This window comes from Furipterus horrens, unplaced genomic scaffold (genome assembly GCF_987537825.1).
Source record: "Furipterus horrens unplaced genomic scaffold, mFurHor1.1.pri manual_scaffold_5, whole genome shotgun sequence".
NCBI classification, from domain to species: Eukaryota; Metazoa; Chordata; class Mammalia; order Chiroptera; family Furipteridae; genus Furipterus; species Furipterus horrens.
Window position 1 is genome coordinate 162818796 of NW_028327175.1, and position 23038 is coordinate 162841833.

A 23038-nucleotide genomic window follows, 5' to 3' on the forward strand; every position below is an offset into this window, starting at 1 on the left:
ATCTACTAGACCGCCTTTTCCATTTTTTAAAATGTAATCTTTGGTAAAGAACAAAAAGTAGCAATTTGGAAAAGCAATAGGACTTAACAACAACAACAAAATTCTAACTTTAAGATCATTTTGCAGTACAGATATCCAGATAATCCAACCTTTAAGATATAACAAGGATCAGCAAATGATGGCCCATGGGCCAAATTCAGCCTGCCATCTGCTTTTGAAAATAAGTTTTTTTGGAATATAGCCACACCTACTTACATATTTTCTATGGTTGCTTTTGCACTACAACAATAGAGCTGAGTGGTTTTTGACAAACTGTGGCTGCAAAGCCAAAAAAATATTTACTATCTGGACCTATAAAGAATGCATTTGCCAACTTCTATGTAATAAAAGGGCAAAAATATGCCCAGTATTTATTTAACAATCTCTTTATGAAAGTGACGGCAGTTTGTATTTTCCTATCAAGAAGACTAAACATGTTTTAGTAACAAGCTAATGGTAAAAAATATATATATATAGCAAGAGCATAAATATCTTCCTCACATTCTCACAAAAAGAGATTTTCTACACTAAACCTAAGTTTATAAGATGGCATTTATATTAAAATGTTTTTTATCTTTTTTTTATTGTTACCAGAGGACACGCTTATTGATTTTAGAAAGAGAGAAAGGGAGGTAAAGAGGGAGAGAGAAATATCAACGTGAGAAAGAAACATTGATGGGTTGCCTCTCATATATGCTCCGGCCAGGGCATGAACCCGTAACCTAGGTATGTGCCCTGACTGGTAATCGAACCCATGACCTTTTAGTTTACGGGACCATGCTCCAACCAACTGAGCCACACTGGCCAGGGCTAAACTGTTTTTCTTAATAAGATAAATGATGTGTAGGTTGAAGTCAGAAAACTATGGTGTTATTATTTCAAATTAGCAGGATGCTTGTGCCAAATTAATTACTTTCTAGTAATAATATGCCTAAAAAGGAAATAAAATACTTCAAGTATTCTTTCAGATAAAAATACAGAAGAATGAAAAAGTTTATTTTTGATTAGTCTCTGAGACTAAGGACTCAAAGTACATAGGAAACTTTTTCAGGAAAAGGCTGAGACAAATCTGTTGAATGTGAAATAAAATTTCATCTATAATTTTCATAATTAAGAGCTTAACATGTATTTCTATATATAATGTTATTAACCAATGTCACCCCAATAAATTTAATTTAAAAACCCATCTGCAAGATATGTTATTTGTGGTGATAATAAACTGAGGAAAAACTGGTATAAATATAGCGTAGTTAACAACTCCATTATGTTGTGGCAACAATATCTATAACTATCTGTGGGGTTATTGCCATATCAATGATCATTTCTGTAATCTTGCAAAGGAAAAACTGATACACAGGTATAGTAAATTGAGAAAAGAAAAGTTATTTACCCTTGGTTTTGCTAGATCTTTGACAATTTCAATTTCTGCATCAGAAATTATATCATGGAAGCGAATAATACGAGGCTTGTCCCACTCATCCTCCTGTTTAGCTGGAGCCAGAATAAATTTAGGATTCCGGTTTCCATCATGGTAGCGGCAAAAGAGTTTTTTCTGTCTCTGAGGAGTCTAAACATAAAAGTTAAAAAAATGATAAATATGTCAGAGTAATACTTTTAATGCTTGTTCATATGCAGATAAGAAACAATAATCATGCTCGTGTATCCAGAGAGTTATCTGTGGAAGAAGACACCAAAGAAACAGTTCACTGCAAATATTTTGCATCAAACAGGACCTTCAGAATTAAAAAAATTTTATTAATAATTATTTTCTGGGAGAGAGATGGTAGGCCTTAAATAAGAAAAAAGGGAGGGTTTCTCCTTTAACCCTCCTCTCACCAAAATAAAGTTCAGGTGTTTTAAACATGAAACAAATGTTTATGGAAATACTGAATGATCAGCATTGCTCCAAACATCACAGAGCAACTGGGAAACAGCCAGAAAATTTCTAAAAGGAAAAACGAACAAAACAAAACCTAACCAGGTTTTTCTAAATAACTCCCAGTTAAATGCTTGTGGCACAACAAAAAATTTTTTAAAGCAAAGATAGTTCTGAAATGAGAAGCTAGGTGCTTTTATTTAGTGGGTATTTAAAATAGAGTGGTCAACAAAGCAAGTATTTCTTTCAATCACCTATGTATTTTATTAACTAAATAAGTTATTGCATTGCTGATTATTCTCTTGATTAAACAAGTATGTCATATATAAAGCAAGAATATCAGTTTTTGTTTTATTAGTTAACATACTAAAACAATAATGATTCATGTTTATTCTCCACATATGTTATTTACCTAGAGTAAAATCCAAAGCTTTTTATCAAATAAATCTTTTGTATAATGATGAAATGAATTTATGCTGAGAAAAAGGATGCTCCTTTTATCTTGGGCAGGGTTGACATGTGTGTGTCACATCAACAAATGGGCAGATTAGCAGATTAATGTCTTGTATTTATAGTTCTACTTTGCTCTCTTTATGGGTTATAAAAATATGTTCACTATTGGAAATTTGAATACTTAACTAGATATTTGATGATATTATGAAACCACTATGAATCTTTTTAGGTGTGATAATGACATTGTAGTTATTTTTTAACAGTCCTTATCCTCAAAAGGTACTAAAATATTTATATGTGAAATTTTTAAAAAGGTTTCATGAGTCTAACAGCGTGTTATTGTCCTTGTCTTTACTCATCAGCTCCCAAAGCATAAGTAGGTATGTTCTTCCAGGACTCCATGAACTTAAAATACTCAAAGGCGTCAGCATAGACATGAACTACTTGATTGTTGTTAGAGGTCATGCTGTCAACAGGAAGTCATCAAGTATCAAAAGTTATCAATACCAAAATATCAAGCCCAGCTTGAGTTTGTTAGTAGTAGAGAAAAAGATAAAACACTATCCCAATGTTTACACTTAAAAACACTTTACTACTTCACTTCCTTCTATGTATGCCCAATTCAAGTGAATACTAGTACCACCTGATATTCCTTACAAGAGTGTCATTATCAGTTAATGTTGAGAAGCAATGAATACCATATCCATAATACATATTATCATAAAAAGGCTCTGAAAAGTCCTGAGGCTGAACAAAAACCTATGTTTCCCAGACTTGAACGCTTTTGTTTTGGGCCTATTCTCTATTAACATCCTAAAGCACTGGTACTCAAAGTTATAAATACATAAATATACACAATAAACAAAGGGATATTTATAGACATGTTTTAGTATTTTAAAGAATAAATGTTAAAGCCAAAGTCTCTTGAAAGTCTTTCTGCATTTTTAATGTTTCTGAAATAAACAAACATTTTATTAAGCAATACTGCCAAGACTGACTAGGAGCAAAATCACAAGAGATTATTGTATAGATGAATTCATTGTTTCTTAAGATGGATTAGAATGGTGTATTGTTTCTATTTAAGATGGCTGAAATCTCTTTTGGATTAAGATATGAGAAAAAACTTCACTTCCAGTCCAGATGGAGGCACAGGTAGACGCACTTTGCCTTCTCACCCAACTATAGAAAGAATTACAACCAGATCTCAGAAACAGACACAAGCAGAACCATCAGAAAATCAAGCTATATAAAAGTCTGACAACCAAGGATTTAAAGAAGCCACATTCATGAAGATAGGTAAGAGGGGCAGAGTCACAGAAATGGGGCGGAGAGGTGGTGTGGCTTGGAAAAGTGGCAGCGGCAGCAGAATAGACAGTCCCACATTTGCGTGTGATGGGTAAAAATTGGGAGGGATACCCTGGGAGCGAGCAATTCCAGCCCCAGGCCAGAGTGCACAGCCCAGGGTTCCAGCACCAGGAAGATAAACTGCCATTACCTCTGGTGGTAAAAACAAGTGGGGGTTGGGGCAATGAAAGAACAGCTGGGTTTTGCCACTTAAAGGGCCTGCATGGCCTTAGGACATTTGCAAACCCCAGGGCAGCAACTGAAAGGGCACCAATCACATACGGGAAGTGGGTGAAGAAGTGACTGGAAATGAGGAGAGAGTTGGGTAAATTGCCAGAAGCCAGGCAGTGGCATTGTCCCCTCTCCGAGCCCACCATCACACACAGAGTCACAAAGTGGTGAAGTGGGTGGCCCTGCCCTGGCAATTACCTAAGGCTCCGCCCCACCCAATTCACAGGTGCCTCTGCTACATAGGCCATGCGCCTAAGACAGGGAGTCAAAGCAGCTCTACCTAATACACAGAAACAAACACAGGGAGGCTCCCAAATTGAAGAGGCAAAGAAATATGGCTCAAATGAAAGAAGAGAACAAAACCCAGAAAAGGAACTAAACAAAACAGAGAGAGCCAACCTATCAGATGCAGAGTTGGAAACACTGGTGATAAGGATGCTCAGAGAACTCAGAGTATGGCGAAAAATAAAGGAAGAAATGAAGGTTACACAAAGTGTAATGCAAAACATATACAGGGAATCAACAATGAAGGGAAGGAAGCTGGGTTTCAAATAAACGATTTGGAATAAAAGGAAGAAAAAACATTCAACCAGAACAGAAAGAAGAAACAAGAATGCAAAAACAAACAAAAAGAAAACAAAACAAGGAGAGGCTTTGAAACCTCTGGGACAACTTTAAACACCAACATCTGAATCATAGGGGTGCCACAAGGAGAAGAGGAAGAGCAAGAAATCCAAAGCTTATTTTAAAAAAATAATGAAAGAAAACTTCCCTAATTTGGCAAAGGAAACAGAGATACAAGTTCAGGCAGCACAAAGAGTCCCAAACAAGTGGGACCCACAGAGGACCACACTAAGACACAGCATAATTAAAGTGATACAGGTTAAAGATAAAGAGAGAATTTTAAAAGGAGCAAGAGAAAAGTGGAGAGTTACCTACAAAGGAGTTCCCATAAGACTATCAGCTGATTTCTCAAAAGACACTTCGCAGGCAAGAAGGGACTGGCAAGAAGTATTCAAAGTGATGAAAATCAAGGACCTATCACCCAGATTACTCTATCCAGCAAAGCTATCACTTGGAATGGAAGGGCAGATAAAGCGCTTCCCAGACAAGATAAAGCTAAAGGAGTTCATCATCACCAAGCCATTATTATAGGAAATGTTAAAGGAATTTATTTAAGAAAAAGAAGATCAAAACTATGAATAGTAAAATGACAGCAAACTCGCAACTATCAACAACTGAATCTAAAAAACAAAAACAAACAAGCAAACAACCAGAACAGGAGCAGGATCATAGTATGGGAATCATCTGGAGGGTTATCAGCTGGGAGAGGAAGGAGGAGAATGGGGAAATGGTGCAGGGATTAAGAAATATAATTGGTAGAAACAAAATAGACAGGGGAAGTTAAGAATAGTATAAGAAAGGGAAAAGCAAAAGAACTTACACGTGGGACCCATGGACATAAACTAAGGTGGGGAGATTGCTGGTAGGAAGGGGGCAAAGGGGGAAAATGGAACAACAGCCCAATCAATAAAATATACTTAAAAATAGATGTAAGAGAAAACTTGATCACTTCCTTTAATTTATTTGATCCTTCACCTTTTAATTTATGAAAAGGAGAATATTACCAAAAATACATGTACTGGTATATGATTCATAAGCTTTATTTTAAAGCTATTTTACTAACAGTTGGAGCATATTAAGTGTGACGCACAAAAAAAGGTGATGTGGCATACTATAAAACTTTATGCAGTAATTCTGATTTTTATCACAGACTTCAATATAAAAAAACTTGATTCTCTCTAGCACTATGTACAAACACACACACGCACACATTCACACACAATTGGCTTTTCCACTTTACCATTTTGATACCCTCCCCACGGCACAGCATTTCGTACTTCTGTCTCTCTGGCAGGTAATCCACAGCAACCCCTTTTTTCTTCAGTGTGGTTTTCTGATCAGATTGGTCATCTGAAGCAGACTTATTGGCATCTTTTTCTTTAGTCATTATATACTCAAAATATTTTAAGTTACCATTAGCTCTCTGATGTTCAGGATCTATTAGAAGAGAAAGAGCATGTTCATGAGTAAGTTTACAGTTGTTCAAACATCAGAACATAATAATATAAAAATAGAGGACCACACAATTTACCTTCAAAACCAGGAGAAGGCACAAGTAAAAATTATAATGCCAAAACAACAGGTGTAAACCAGTACTGCCCCGAGTAAAGCAGGACATACAGTCACCCTACATAAAAAGAATCCTGGAGACAGAGCCAGTCATTTATTTCAAAGTAGTAATTACTGCTTCTACTTTGAGAACTTACTAATTAGCCAGAAAACTATGTATGATCAGTTTGATGTCAAATGAATTTTTAAAATATTTCCCATTCTTATTTTAAGCAATGGAAAAGATTTTTCTGAGACTTAAATGTAATTAACATGGGAAAGACACTGTATAAGTTCAAAAGCAACCTTTACCACAGATAAATTATAAATGCAGAACACATTCTACTTCTGAGGGCTGAGTAGACTTTAGCCCCAAAATTCTAAATGAGGCAAAAAAAGAAAAACTAAAGATATAATTTTCAAATTAGCCAGAATCCACTAATTGTCTCTGAATTGCTAGTCATAATTTTTAGCTATCTTTAAATAAGGGAAAAAAGAACTTACTCCACCCATCCGGGAGAACACACACACACACACACACACACAAACACACACAAATAAAAAAGGCAGAACAGTATGAAGAAACTTCACTTGTTGAAGTGCTTAGGAAACCTAGCCTTATTTGTCAAATATTTCTTGTCTTTGAGAAACTGTTCACAATATATGTTGTGATACACAATATGAGCCTAAATTTGTAAAAGAAAGGGAAAAGTGTGTATGTGAAGGGGGTATATACAACAAGAAAACAAAAAAATCTGTAGGTATCTTTGGGTTATTGGATTATGGATGACTCTTTTTCTATTTTTGAAATTTTCCTACCGTGAGTAAGGTTTTTTAGGTCAAGAGAAAAAAAAAACTAAAAAATACTGAAAAAAGGGGTACTTGAATATCTCAGTTTATTCATTCAATTAATAAATAACCTAATTATCAAAAGTTCACTTTCAGATGACTTATCCTTTTGAACTGTTTCACTCTTCTGAAACATAAATATTTATCTACTCATAATTAATTTTTTTTAAGTTTTAAGGCTTCATTACATACTGAAGGTCACCTGAATTTATTAGCATACAACTCCACCTCTAGATATTTTGATTTAGCAGGCCTCAGGTGGGAACCAAGGAATTTTCATTCCTAATAAGTATCCAAGTAATTCTGATGTACATGGCCCTGGATCATACTTAGAGAAACACTACATCTCGTCTAAATACTAGTGGTAAAATCTTCATAAAATATCACATTTTTCTAACATTTTAATATGAAAAATATATTTTCCGTCTATTTATTTCAAATCACTGTTTTTGAATATGAAATGCAGTTAACCAAAAACATCCTTCAAAAGAAATCGGTTGATATTTAGTATGGCAACATGGTAAATAAACATTTTTCACCGAGTTAGCTAGATTATGTCCAATTTTGAAATTCCTGAAGAGCACAAAGCAGAGAAACATAGCCACTGTTGCAGTACTATTAGGTGAGAAAAGTCAATTGCCATTCATTTAGAGAATAATCAGAAAGAGGATAAAGAATGTTTGATTAATGAGGCACTTGAATTCTAAGAAATAAAAAGTGCCAAAGCTATATGATGATATATATTCAGTATATGTGTGTGTGTGTGTGTGTGTGTGTGTGTGTATAAAACCAACATATCTATAACCTTGTATTAGGCCAAGTTAGCATACCTAGTTCAAGAAGCGTCCTTGTGAGCACAAGTGCCTTATCGAGGTCTCCCTGCTGGTATACCGCATAGCTCAAATAGTCTAGAACAGAGACCTTATCAATGGTAGAAACCTCGCCTTCCTCCAGCTGCTTCAGTGCTTGTTCCATCCATAGTTCTGTATGGTAATAATCTGCTTCTGTGTAGGCCACTTTGCCCAACTCAAAACAGTCCTCAACAGTTAGAAAAGACTTGTGCTTTACTCCTATGGAGAGAAAACACAGGACTTTAGGGTTCTTAATATGACTCCATATTTATTTAGGACAGCAAATTCTGTCCGTTTTCATCTCATGGCACACATAAACTAATTACTAAAACTCCGCAGCACACCAAAACACATATATTGTTTGCCAATCCGACAGAAAATTTGGTATAATTTTCATTCATTCACACTGGATGGCTACTGTTGTGTATCTAAGGGAAAAGAGGTAAGTGCCCCTGGCTAAATAGTCAGGTATTGCATGATTTAAAAATTCTTGTGGCGCATCAGTTGAAAATCACTGAGTTAGGACTATACAGCTCTCATTTGAACTTCACTACAATATTCTGAGGTAGGAAATGCAGGAATTATGCTAGATTTATAAACAAAGAAAAAAATTACAAGGTAATAAAACATGGCAAGAATCACACAGCTTAAAGGGCACATGGGACCTCATTTTCCCAAGACGTCAATTATCAGCCATTAAACCAAAATGAAACTTCAGTTAAGTGGATGCATACAATTTTCTAACACAGCAAGAACTACCATATCAGATATATTTATCTTCCTCCTAACCAATAATCTGGGCAAGAGATGAATGGACGGACAGAAGAGAACCAAACCTTTCGACTGGTTCCCTCCCCTCTTCCTCCTCCTTTCCTTTACCTTTCCAACAGCATTAGTGATATGTAATTTACATACCATGAAATTCATCCATTTAGTATATTCACAGAATTGTGCAATCATCACCATAATCTAATTTTAGAACATTTTCATCACCCCAAAAAGAAACCATTACCATTAGTAGTCACTACCTATTTTCTCCCCCTCCCTATCCCAGCCCTAGACAAGTGCTAATCTATTTTGTGTATCTATAGATTTGCCTATTCTGGTTATTTCATATAAATGATATCATGAAATGTATGGTCTTTTGTGACTGCCTTTTATACTCAGCATGATGTTTTCTAGCATGTTTTAGCGTACTTTTTATTGCCAAATAATAGTCCACTGTATGGACGACTACATTTTGTTTATCAGTTGATGGACAGGGGTTGTTTCCATTTTTTGGCTTTTATGAACAATGATACCATGAACATTGGTGTACAAGTTTTCACACGGACAAATGAGAATATATATGTAGCAGTAGAATTGCCGGGTCCTATGGAAACTCTATGTTAACATTTTCAGGAACTGCCAAACTGTTTTCCAAAGTGGCTACCCCATTTCACAATCCCAACAGCAATTGTATGAAGGTTCCAATTTCTCCATATCCTCTCCAATACTTGTTATTGTCCATCCTTTTTATTACAGCCATTCTGGTGAGTACGAAGTAGTATTTCACTGTGGTTTTGATTTGTACTTTCCTTATGATGATGTTGAGAATCTTTACACATGCTTATTGTCCATTTGTATAACATCTCTAAAAAAGTTGTCTATTTAAAGCCTTTGCCCATTTAAAAATCTCATCTTTTTATTATTGATTATGAGAATTCTTTACATATTCTAAATATAAGTTCTTCTCACACATATAACTTTCAAATATTCTTTACCCACTCTGTGGGTTGCCTTTTCACTTTCTTTCAATCACTCTTAATGTTTTATTCCAGTGTCTTTTCACTTTCTTGATTGTGTACTTTGAAGCATAGTTTTAATTTTTATTTTATTTATTTTTAGAAAGAAGAGAAAGGAGGGAGAACGAGAGGGAAACACTGATGTGCAAGAGGTACATCGATTGGTCGCCTCTCGCACATCCCCAGCTGAAGACCTGGCCTACAACCCTGGCATGTGCCCCAACCAGGAATCAAACCAGTGACCCTTGGGTTCGCAGAGCGGCACTCAATCCACCGAGCCACACCAGCCAGGGCAGTTTTAATTCTGATAAAACCTAAATATTCATATTTTTAAAAACACTGATTCTTACTGCCTACTACACACACAAAAAAATCACTTCAAGTTTCGCAATATTCCCACACAGGATTGAAAGAAGTGCACACACTCCAAAATTACGAAGCACATGATGAAAAAGTCCATTATGAGCAAAGTAAGCAGAAACTATTCACAAACAATATTAAACATCCCCCAAGATCTTCAGATATTGGTGTTATCAGATTAAAAATACAAAATAACTGTGAATAAAATGTTTAAGGAAAGGAAAAGAACAGAAAATAAGAACATGTAAGATAACCTAAAATAAAAGGAAAAAAATACAATCTCCAGAAATGGTAAATATAATCAATGAAATAAAAACTCATTGGTCAGGTTAAACAGCAAGATAGATTCAACATAAAAAGAGAATAATAAACCTAGAAGAGAGAGTTGAATAAATTACCATGGGATCCTATGATCTCATTACCTGAGTGATTGTCTGTACGTATAAGCCTCACTTAATCCTTTCCGCATCACTGCCTCCTGAGACTCAACGGTTTGGCTGAACTAAGTGGCTGGGTTGGTGAAGTATGGGGTGGTCTGTGGGCTTCACTTTACAAAACCGGTTTCTCTTTTTTATCCTAATGGCTTGGATAGAAAGGGCCCAGAGGTCTAAGAGGGGGGAAATCCTAAAATATTTCCCTCAGCCCAAATTAAGTATAATGGGCAAAAGGGTTTTGGACAGGTGAGATGTGCCTGGCACATCTTCCTCCAAAGAAGCCCTTTTTTTCCCTAATGTGGGACATTGAAAAATTAATACCTGCCTTTTGTCATCTAGTGGTTATGGATTGAATGATGTCTTTAAACCCTGTTGCCAAATCTGTTGCCCCCAGAATACAACAAGGATGCCAGCCTGTTAAACCAAGCATGCCGTTGTCCGGGGACAGCCAACTGACCTGGAGTTTGCACGATCCTTCCCTGTGTGGGAAGGTCACCCTCCCCTCCACACCCCCACTCCTATTAGGGATTTCTGGACCCAAGGGTAGGTAGGACAATGACCATGCCTAGCTTGAAGCAGTTAGAGGAGCTCGAGACCTTTGCCCATTGTCCTTTATAAGATTATAAAGGGTTTTAAGTCTGAGAAGGAGGGATTGTTATTTTTTATTGTTAAAATAATTAATTAGTCATTTATTTATTAACAAAAGAAGAAGAATATATGAAAGGGTGAAGCAGGAGAGCTTGTATGTACAACCCATGGGCATGGACTTGCAGGGGAGGATTGCTGGGGGAGGGGAGGTGCTGGGTGGAGGGGAGCAAAGTGGAAAAAATTGGAACTATTGTAACAATATAATCAATAAAATACACTAAAAAAAAAAAAAAGAAGAAGAAGAAAAATTACCACGGGATTAATGACCCAGGCTGCAGATAGAGATAAATACGATGGGCTAGTAAAAAGCAAGGAAGAAAAAAATAAGAAGGTCTAATTATGTCTAGTTTGAGTTCCAGAAGAAGACAAGAGAGAATGTGGGAGAGGCACTACTTAAAGAAATAATGGTGGACAATTTTCCAGAATTAAAACACATGGAACTTCAGATTCAAGAAGCACAAAGAATCCCAAGCCAAGCAGAGTGCATGTTATGGCTTCTTAAGGATGTCTTTTAAGGAAGAGGAAAATAGTTCTAAAAGGAAAATCTAAGGTACAAGAAGAATGATAAAGAAATTGGTATACATAGGAGCCAATCTTAATTAAAGTAAACTATCAGATTGGCAAAAATCTCAAAGTATGACAACATTTTTGGTGATGCTGTGGGGAATAGGGACTCTCATAGATTAACAGTAAAAATGCAAAATGATGCAACCATTACACTATGCAAGGGAACTGGGACAGTATTAGCAAAATTACCTATGCATTTCCTCTTTGATTCAGTGGCAGCACAGATAGAAAAAATATCCCAAAGACCACTTAGCAAAAATACAAAATAACATATGCACAAGGTTACTGGCAGTGTTACTTTTGGAACTGAAACAAACCAGATGTGCATCAATAAGGGCCTAGTCAAATAACCTCCACAAAAAAGAGTAACATGTAGCTGTAAAAGGAAATGAGAAGGATTCCTATATATTGATATATGATGTGATACATAGGGCATATCAATAAATAAAAATACCAAGGTACAGAAAGTATTTACAGTATACCATGTTACCTTCTGTATTTATGTTGACATGAAATAGAAGTATACGCATATATATTCCAAAAGAAATGGAAATAGACAAACTAATAAAATGATAGTCACATATAGGAAGAAGAAAGGAAAAGGTTGAGGAGTACAGAAACGAAAGTTGAGACTTGTCAGTGGCTCTTACTGGTTTAGTCTGAACTTTGAAAGAAAATAAGAAGTTTTGCAAATAATATGAGAGAAATGGGTGAAAGTGGTCAAAAGGTAAAAGATATATCTTTTAGTTATTAAATAAATAAGTCCTCAAGCAAAAAAGAAAAAGAACTCATGAACATGGACAACAGTGTGGTGATAACCAGGGGGAGCGTGGTGGGTGGAGGTGGAAGCGGTTAGAAGGGGGATAAATGGTAACAGAAAAAAAAATACAATAAAAAGTAAAAATTAAATAATAAAAAAATAAATAAGTACCAAGGATATAATGTACAGCATGTTATCTATAGTTCATAGTAGTGTACTGTATACTTGAAAGTTGCTAAGAGAGATCTTAAAAGTTCTCATCACAAAATATTGTGTTAACTATGAGTGATGAGGGATGTTAACTTACTGCGTCATCATTTCACAATATATACATATGTCAAGTCATTATGTTGTACACTTTAAACTGTTATATAACAATTATATCTCATTTTTTAAAGGTTATTTGGGTGCCTCTTTGTCAATAAAAACACTAATAATAACATTTAGCTCTTTCAGCTTTCACATGCTTTTAGCTCATTTGATTCCCATGGCAATTCAATGAAAAGGGTATTATTTCAGACCTCAAAATGGATATTGTCCACTATGCTACTTAGTTTCATGTTTCTATATTGAACAATGTGTTATCACACTTCATTGTCAACACATTTCTAAACAGATCAGATATTTAGAAACCAAAGTAATATAAAAAATTTAAACACTAGAAAAGGACAAAAATAAGATATGAATTAAAAACTGAGCCTGTGATAAATTTGCTTTCATTAAAGATGTAAAAGTGGAGGGGCGAAGGAGGAAGAGGAGGGGGAGGGGAGGAGAAGGAGAGAGGAGAGAGGAAGGAGACATGGAGGAAAAACTGTCCAAACTTTTGACATCAATGTTGGAACAGTAATTGTGAGACTCAAGGTTGTTTAACGTTAATGTCAAAATATCTGGTCTCATACCCCAACTTCTCTGACCTATATAAATGGAGAGATATAGCATTTTCACAGATTAGAAAATTTTATATTGTTAAAATGGCAATGCTGCCCAAATTCTCCCCAAAATTCAACACAGCCCAATGAGAATTCCTATTGGCATTTCTGTAGAAACTGACATACTGATTCAAAGGTTTATAAGGAAGTTCAAATAATTTAAAATGGCCAAAGCGATTTTTAAATGAACATAGTTGGAGGACTTATTCTTTAATACTTGATTTCAATACTTTATAAAGCTTACTTTATATTTATCTATTATGTATTTACATATGTTACTTTATTACTTATTATAGTAATTCAGACTGTATGGTGCTGTCTAAGGATAGACATACAGATCAATGGAACAGAATAAAGTCAGGAAGTAGATCAAATGATTTTTGACCAAGACACCAAGGCAATTCAATAGGAGAAAGGAAAGTCTTTTCAATAAATGTTGTTCAACCAACTAAATATTCATATTTTAAAAAACAAACATTGATCCTTACTGCCTACCCTACAAAAAAAATCAACTCAAAATGTATGCTTAGCTTCATGTGAAATCTCATACTATAAAATTTCTAGAAAAGAAAAAAATATTTGAGACTTTAGGTGAGGCAAAGATTTCTTAAGATATGACACCAAAAGTATTACACATAAAAGAAAAAAAATCAAATCTTCTGCTCTTTGAAAGCCATCAATATTTTTTCAAAAAAGACAAAAGACTGGTTAAATATATTCACAACACATTTATTTGACGAAGGACTTATATCCACAATAGAAAACTCTTAGAACTCAAAATGGTTAGGAACAGATTCTTCACCAAAGAAGAGATATGAATGGCCACTAAACACATGAAGAGGCGTCCAACATTTAGGGAACAGAGCCTAGTTAGGTTCTTGGGATGTCTATTGCTATTATTTGTCATTGATTTAGGTGTTTTCAATAGATAGAGGTATGTTAGGTCATATTGTTAATTTTAGACTCTGCTCCCTAAACATCATTCCCCATTAAAAAGAATCAAGGCTCATTATATAAAGGTCTAATTCCTGGACTTCCAGCCAAGATGGAGGTATAGGTAGACACATTTTACCTCCTCACACAACCATAAGAAGGATCACAACGACCTTCAAAACAAAAGACAACCAGGACTGCCAGAAAACTGAACTGAACAGAAGCCCAATAATCAAGGATTTAAAGAAGAAATATTCACCCGGAGAGATAGAAGGAGCAGAGCCAGAGAGCTGGGGTGGAGAGGATGGGTGTTGCAGAGGCAAGGTGGCAGCCCCACATTCACGTGTGGCAGATAAAAGCCAGGAGGGACACCTAGGGAGCAATCCCATCCCCAGGCCAGACCATGCAGCCCAGGGTTCCAGCACCAGAAAAATAAAGCCTCTACCTAATACAGAAACAAACATAGGAAGGTTGCCAAGTTGAGGAGACAAAGAAATATGGTCCAAATGAAAGAACAGATCAAAACTCCAGAAAAAGAACTAAGTGAAACAGAGAGTCAGGTGTAGAGTTCAAAACACTGGTGATAAGGATGCTCAGAGGACTCCTTGAGTATGGCAAACACAAAAGGGAAGAAATGAAGGCTACACTAAGTGAAATAAAGGAAAATCCACAGGAAACCAATAGTGAAGGAAAGGAAATCGGGGATCAAATCAATGAATTGGAACACAAAACAGTCAACCAAGACAGAATGAAGAAACAAGAATTCAAAAAAGAAAAAAGAAAAAATTAGGAGAATAAGATGACTCTGGGACATCTCCAAAAGTGTCAACATCCGAATCATAGGGATGCCAGAAGGAGAAGAGAAAGAGCAAGAAATTGAAAACTTATTTAAAAAAATAATGAAAGAAAACTTCCCTAATTCGGCAAAGGAAATAGACATACAAGTCCAAGAAGCACAGAGTCCCAAACAAATTGGACTCAAAGAGGAGCACACCAAGACACATCATAATTAAGATGCCAAAGGTTAAAAATAGAGAATCTTAAAAGCCACAAGAAAAAAACAGACAATTACCTACAAAGGTGTTCCCATAAGACTATCAGCTGATTTCTCAAAAGAAACTTTGCAGGCAAGAAGGGACTGGCAAGTATTCAAAGTGATCAAAAGCAAGGACCTACAGCCAAGACTATTTTATCCAGCAAAGCTATCATTAGAATGGAAAGGCAGATAAAGTGCTTCCCAGTTAAGTTAAAGTTAAAGGAGTTCATCATAACCAAGCCCTTTTATATTAAATGTTAAAGGGACTTATTTAAGAAAAAGGTCAAAACTATGAACACTAAAATGACAACAAACTCACAACTACCATTAACTAAATCTAAAAAATAAAAACTAAGCAAACCACCAGAACAGGAACAGAACCATAGATATGGATATCATAAGGAGGGTTATCGGCGGGGAGGGGGGAAAGGGGTAAATGCCGGAAAAGGTACAGGGATTAAGAAGGATAATTGATAGAAACAAAATAGACAGAGGGATGTTAAGAATAGTAAAGGAAATAAAGAAGACAAAGAATTTGCATGATACATGAACATGAACTAAGGGAGCGGGGATTGCTGGAGGGAAGGAGGGGTACTGGGCAGAGGAAGACAAAAGGAAAAGCACTGGATTAATAACATAATAAAATATACTTAAAAAAAAAAAAAAAGAAATGTCCAACTCCTGCTCTAGGATAGAAATTTATAAAGGTAAACCTGGAAAAAATATTAACACAAAACAAAGAAGCTTCCTTGTTAGCAAAGAATAATAATAAAATCATTTCAGAAAAACCAATTAGCCAATCTAAAGAGGTCTCCACTGACCTAAAATGGGATAATCTGAACATCAAATGAAATAATGACTTTAATGGATTGAAAGAGAAAAAAAAACCATACATATACAGTTAGTCCCTCTCTATATCGCGGTTCACTTATCATAGCCTCACTGTATCGTGGGATTTTTAAAAATATATTTAATTACTTATCATGGATTTTTCGCTATACCGCAGGATTTTGTGGTACTGTATACGTATGTTGTTAAAGTTACGTAGGTTTAGGAGTGTAGAATATGTTTAAGAACATAAGTAGTGTTTATAAAAGTGTGGAAAAGGTTAATAAGAGACTGGGAGAGGTTAATAAGGGACTGGGAACGGTTTTTAAGTGTGGGGGAAGGGTTTATAAAGCCTTAAAATATATATAAATACTAAAATAAATATAAGGTTCCTACTTCGCAGATTTTCACATATCGCCCAGTGGGGGTGGGGGTGGGGGTTCTAGAACGTAATAACTGCAATAAGTGAGGGAACACTGTATACACACATCAGTGAGTTCATAATGATGATACTTCAGATAAAAATCGCTAGTCACCAGAGGCAGATTAATGTTGGTTGAGGCCCCAGACACAGAAGAAAATATTGGGCCCCTTAAAAAAAAAGAGAGAGGGAAAATAAAAATACATGGTTTTTTGGGGCCCTTCAGAAGTCGGGGCCGAGGGCATGTGCCCGGTGCACCTGGAGCACCTGCCATTAAATCCGCCTCTGCTAGTTACCACTGAAGTTATCATGACATCAACTCATTACGCTGAAAACTGACACAAGAAAAAGAATCAAGGATTTATCTTGCCTTTCACGCATAAATTATATAGTTCAGGGTAACCAAATGGTTCCTAGAAGAAAGTTCTTATTTATAGAAATCCAGCTAATAAAAGTAGAAGGAATGATAGAATGAGAAAAGCCACCATTTTGCAACCCCTGATGAAATAGTTTAGGCAATGGTCATCTAAGGCTGCCAAATCCATTCACAGAGAACTTTTTATGGAGTATCAGTCACCAACCACTGAAGCTACTCATCAATCAGCATCACAAAAAGTGTGTTATCAGGTCATGCAATTCAACAGAAAGTTCAGAGCTCCACCTATGGAGTTAACTTAAAAATGAATTTAATTAAGCCTCAAACTATAACCAGTTAGCAGGAAACAGAGTTAGAAGAACAAGTTAAACAATACAAAAGGAATCAGACAACTCCAGAATGTGATACATTCCATAGGACATATGCCCAGATTTTTCCAACAAATCAATGAGTGGGAGAGAAAAAGGATGAGAAGGAAAAATAAAAGAGATTGAAGAGACGTAACCAAAATATGCAACTGTAAAAAGACATCTTTGAAGTCACCAGAGAAACACAGTACCGACTAAATATTAAATTGTATTAATAAAATATTGTCCATTGGTTAGGTTAGATAACAGTAAGTGGCTATGTTATTTTTTAAAAGGACCTAATCAGTTAAATATGCATACCGAATTACTAACAGATAAAATGACATGCTATCTAAGATTTGCTTTTGAAGCAGTCCAGTAAGAACAGCAACAACAACAAAAAAAGTAGAGAGAACAGAGAAACAAGAATGACAAAGTATAAAAAACTTTTGAAGTTGGGTAATGATGGATAAGTAGAGGCTCATTGTGTCACTTCCTTTATTTTGTTATATTTGATATTTTCCATAATTAAATGTCTTATAAATAACATCAAAAAGGAGAAAGTCATGTCCTATAGGGCTCTTTTTATGCTATATAAAGAAAATCACATAAGTGCCTTTTTGATACTAACAGAAAAGAAAATGACTAGTATGTGAAAAAATAAAATACAATTAGATAATAAAAATAAATAATACTTACCTGACAGCATTTCCCTTCAAATATTTACTTCTGAGAATAAATCAATATTGTACTAGAAGTCATTCTTCCAGAAGGGTAAAGTTTTTAAAAGAAACTATGGGTCAAAAGCCGACTAACCAACAGTTTCTCTGATCGAACAGACATAATCTTATACATTTATTTAAATATCTGATGATATCACAAAGGAAACTGGTAGAAAAGGGAACACAATGGTGTTTTCCTTAATTCATTTTTATTCAATACACTTCAGTGAATTACTATATTGGCTACAACCAAACTTAGCTATATCCCATGGTATTAATATATTTTTAAAGGCTAGCAGACAAGGAGTTTATGAGAAATAAATTAAGAGGAAATCGAGTTGTCAGCACATTTTGCTGGTGATCAGGCATTCATTCTCTAAGGGAAAGTATGCGTTAGTCTGAGGATATGGCCTGTCCTATTCCAGTAGCAGGCAGAGTCCTAGCATGGAGGTGTATGCACTGAAGGATCACACTGACCAATACAATCAAATATTCAAATCATACAACTACCTCCATTCACTTTTTTTTTTCTTTCTGGCCTCCTGTTAGTCACTTATGCATAGTAACTGATTATCAGTGTATTCCTAAAATGAAGATGAAGATCCATATTTGACACTTTTCCCTTAATTAACTCTACTCCACACTACTCTAGAAAAGGATACCAAGAAACAATGGTTTCACATGATGCAATTCCAGAAACCAAAGAAACACATGCCATTTTGAGTCTCCTATTATTTTTTAGTTAGGAGAACTGGTGTACAGTTCTAAGAGCTTACAATGCAGCATTTAAGAATATTTTTCTCAGGGATATGCAAAAAGACATAAAAGAACAGTATGCCAGTAATACATGTACGTAGCACCAGTAATATTTTTTTTTTCAGATCTGAAAATGTCTTTATTTTTTAGAAAATGGATTCCAGGAAGATTAAAAAGCAATACCAGAAGGTATAGGTGCAGAATTGGATGTAGTCATTCAAAGCATTCAAATAAGAATATGGCAATATAAATACTTGAAAAGCATCTCTTAGGTGTTCAAAACAAAATATTTAAGTCATTCCTAATTTGAACTTTATAGCATTTTCTAGACAGGAGAAAAACAGTTAACATTTGAAAGTCCCGAAAGCTTTTCTGGTGGTTAATTATATTAGATGGTTTGCCTTTCATCAAATTCCTTCCTTTTAAAACATGAATATAAGTATTACATAGATCCACTGTTAAACAGACATACTGCAAAATTAATTCAGGTATAATGTATTCCAACAAAGCTTATAAAATAAAAGACATTACGGTGGCTTTGGACTAAGTTTAATAGTCATCTCCTCTGCTGACAACTTCTTTACATGTTGGACGCAACAGTATGGTATGTTCAAACTGTGCTGTATATGATCCTTTAATGTCACATAATGGTGGATATGGATCTACAATGCCCAAGTCACACAGATTCTTCAGAGCCATCAAGTATCTACTTTCTCCCAAGCGATCTAGCCATCTCCGGCAGAAGGCAAGGGTGCCCAAGTTTTCATTGATGACATTTAGCAAGTGTTTTGTTCTTGGAAGCCTTATTGGCACATGTCCAACATCAAAATTTTTCATGTAATGTGAACATTCCATATCATCATGAACAACGCCTTTTCCTGTGCTACCAAAGGTTTCAATGGCATATACTTCTCCTTCCTCCATTCTTGTTGCCTCTCCTCCTTTCACAATGGGCACTGTTTTCCCAGCATGTATTCTATATGGCCCAATTGAATGTCCATTTAGATTACAGATTGGTTTCACTTGATATGTCTTGCCATCTATTTCAACCTCATAGGATTCCATAACTTCTTGAATGGCCTCACCAACATCACATAGACGGACATCAATTCCAGCACACTTTATTCCAGTGTTAGTGGCATCTTTTACAGCTTTTAATAATGTATCATATTTGGGATTAAAAGTGACAGTAAAAGCAGTCAATAATCCTACCACTTACATGTGTCCCAAAGTCTATCTTACAGATATCATCATACTGTAATACTGTTGTGTCACCAGCACTGGGGGTATAATGGGCAGCACAGTTATTGAGAGAACATCCAGTAGGAAAAGCCAGGCCTGCGTTTAATTCATTTTCTTTTATCAGCTTTCGTGAACAGTCTTCCAACTTTTCGCAGATTTCTATCATTGCCATCCCCGGCTTGATCCAGCTCATAACATATTTTCTAACTTGTCGGTGTGCTTCTGCAGCTTCTTGAAAATCATTCCAAATCTCTTCACTAGCTTGATCTAATGCTTTCTTTTCTTCACTTGTAGTTCTCCAAGCAGCTGTTTGCCCATCTTGTGTGGGTAGGTACTCGCATTCTTGTCCTCTGGGATATACACCGTTAGGATACAGGTCACATATTGGAACTGAGGGAGGGTCTGTTTGAACTTTTGGTCCTTTCTTCTTCTTCTTCTTCTTTTTCTTCCTCTTTCCAGTTGCTCCATCTCCATCACCATCTCCATCGTCATCATCTCTTTCTTTCTCTTCCAATGCTTGTCTTTCCAATTGTCTTGCTACCTCATCAACTGAGGCTCCTGATTCTTTATCAGGTTCCTGTTGCCCTGCTGGGGCAGCCCCTTTACTCTTCTTCTTCTTTCGCCGTTTTTTCTTGGCTGCCTCCTCAGCCATAGAGGCAGCTCCCTCTTCCCTGTCGTCTGGATCCAGGTCGCCATTCAGGTGGCTCCCAGAGGACGCAGCCTCCTCCATGCCCACCATGTTGCCCGAGAGAGCCGCATCAGTAATATTTTTTACATGACCTGATATTCTGGCAACATTTCAAGCCATGATGGAAATAGTAGAAATTTTCTAGCTATTCCACTTTGCTGGTAAAATTATCTCTGCTTTTCCTTCCTACTGATCTACTCGCAATTATTAAAAGCAGAGTGTCTGAGAATCATACTTATAAAAGAAGAAAATAAAAAAGAAGTGAGGCTATATCCTATTAAAAGCAGAATGCCTGGGAATCAGATTCTTAAGAGAAAAAAATGAGAAAGTAATGCAGCATTTGAAAGGGAAGGCTATTTCCAAAACAGAAAACATGGAACAAAAAAGTAAATAAGCAAGGAGATAAAGAAAATGAGATAAGGAAAAGTGTGATGTTGGCAGAAAACGACTACAACCAACTTTCATACAAAGGGCAAATAGAATTTGATGAGGAGAAAGAATAAGTTGTACATTTCTTTGGTTCAAAGGAAATGGCATGGATGATTGACATTAGCATATCAAACTGAATGTAGCGACCCAAATTTAAGTAAACTGACACCAAGAAGAGTCCTTTCAATTTATTATCACAAAATAAAACCATATTACATGACATAACAGTTTAGAAAAATTTACTAAGAAATACATTTCTGTTGTTCATCTATAAACTGGAACATTCAATTTAAAAATTCTTATACTTCACAGGAACACTCTGTGGATAAGAACCTGATTTGTGTGTGAGAAAGATGTTTAAAATGCACATACTTGGGAAGTTGGTGGTGTGCATCTGAGGCAATATGACACACTCATAGATAGCTAAGTGAACTTGAAATTTGTGGGGAATCTACTACTACCTGGTTTAGTATCCTTATCAGCTCACCAACACAGTGATACAAGTAACCAAGAGTGTGAACATTCAACTTCCACTTAAAGTAAATAAAATATTTTTGTGTACAGAATTTTTCATACCCCGCCACCACCAAATCACAGCTAAAAAAAGAAAAGTATGATATCCTTGGAAGACGTGGATCTATTAAGAAATCAAAGTTAGGAACAACCTGAAACTAAAGGACCAGTCTATATCGATGCTAATGCACATACTTAACAGATTTTGTATTAAAATATTAACAAAGCATTTTAAAACAAATCAAGGAGTAACATGGCATAAATATAAATCCAATGACATAAGCATTTATCTGAATTTTTGTTTGTTTAGGGGCTATTAAAATCATCCTTCCCCCATGACCCTTACCCCACTTCACACCTAAACTATACACCACAATTTTCAAGTCTGACAAAGCCCAGGGTATGCAGGGATATGAAGAAATGGGAACTCTCATTCATTGCTGGTAAAAGGATAGATTGGTGCATCTGCTCTGGAGCAAAATCTAGTCTCCAGATGTGTCTAATAAAGGTGAAAAACCGTATACGTACTCTGACTTCTTATACCCTAGATAAACTCTTCCATGTGTGTACATGGACAAAAACAGGGATGTCTGCTGAAATCTTGTTTAACATAGTAAAAGGATGAGAAATAACCTAAATGTCCATCCATCAGCAAAAGAATAAACCAATTTTGTCATATATTATATACAGCAGTCTGATGAATTTGACCAACAAGGATGAATTTACTCAGAAACACTGAGTGAAAAGGTTACAGAAAGACAGGGTATGATACATTATTTGTTTAAAATTTAAAAGCACAATGCAATATATGTATCACAGTAAAGTATAAAAGACAGAAGAATACACACCAAGTTCAGAATAGTCCTTACCTCTAGAAAGGAAGTGGGCCTTTAGATATATATGTGATCCTTTACTGTTAACAACAGAGAAAGGTTTGGAGAACAAAAACAAAAACAAAACAAAACAAGAAAAGCCTAAAAACAGTTTAGTAGTTCACTCTAGTGTTACTTTGACCACTTACAGGACATAATATGCTTAAGAAATTTCAGTCACTATACTTATAATGAATTTGCATGAAAGGAAAATTCTGTAAGAACTAGCCCAAAACAATGGCTTGAAGAAGAGAATTCAATGAGGACCTACAAAGTGCATGAGAAAAAATGAACATTGCCCCAATGAAGAATAACTACACATTCTCTAAGTGGTTTATTTTCAGTCATTTTCTATGAAAGGCTTACCAACTGATCTCTAGATAAAAGGCTAGGTACTCAGAGGAACCAATGAATTTCCTAAGACTAAACACAACAAAATCAGGTTTAAATAATATTCAATGCCATTTTGAAGGAAAGATAATTAAGTTTTAAATGAAAAGAAATACAGGGAACTAAATGAAATTTATTACCCCCACATACACTAAATCTGCTTCTTCGTGTGTTCTCCATTTTTTTGA

At 35.6% G+C, this 23038-nt stretch overlaps 1 protein-coding gene and 1 pseudogene across 2 annotated transcripts in view; both read right to left on the reverse strand.

Annotated features, from left to right (window-relative positions):
- Positions 1-23038, reverse strand: part of P4HA1 (prolyl 4-hydroxylase subunit alpha 1) — a 97712-nt gene that overhangs the window by 38013 nt on the left and 36661 nt on the right. For both annotated transcript variants that reach the window (XM_090279471.1, XM_090279473.1), the window contains exons 6-8: positions 7795-8034; positions 5808-6004; positions 1430-1606 (exon numbers count right to left, since the gene is read on the reverse strand). In XM_090279471.1, the coding sequence (XP_090135597.1) occupies positions 1430-1606; positions 5808-6004; positions 7795-8034 (614 nt within the window). The remainder of the gene's footprint in view (positions 1-1429; positions 1607-5807; positions 6005-7794; positions 8035-23038) is intronic.
- On the reverse strand, positions 19249-20703 carry LOC150010277 (methionine aminopeptidase 2 pseudogene; annotated as a pseudogene).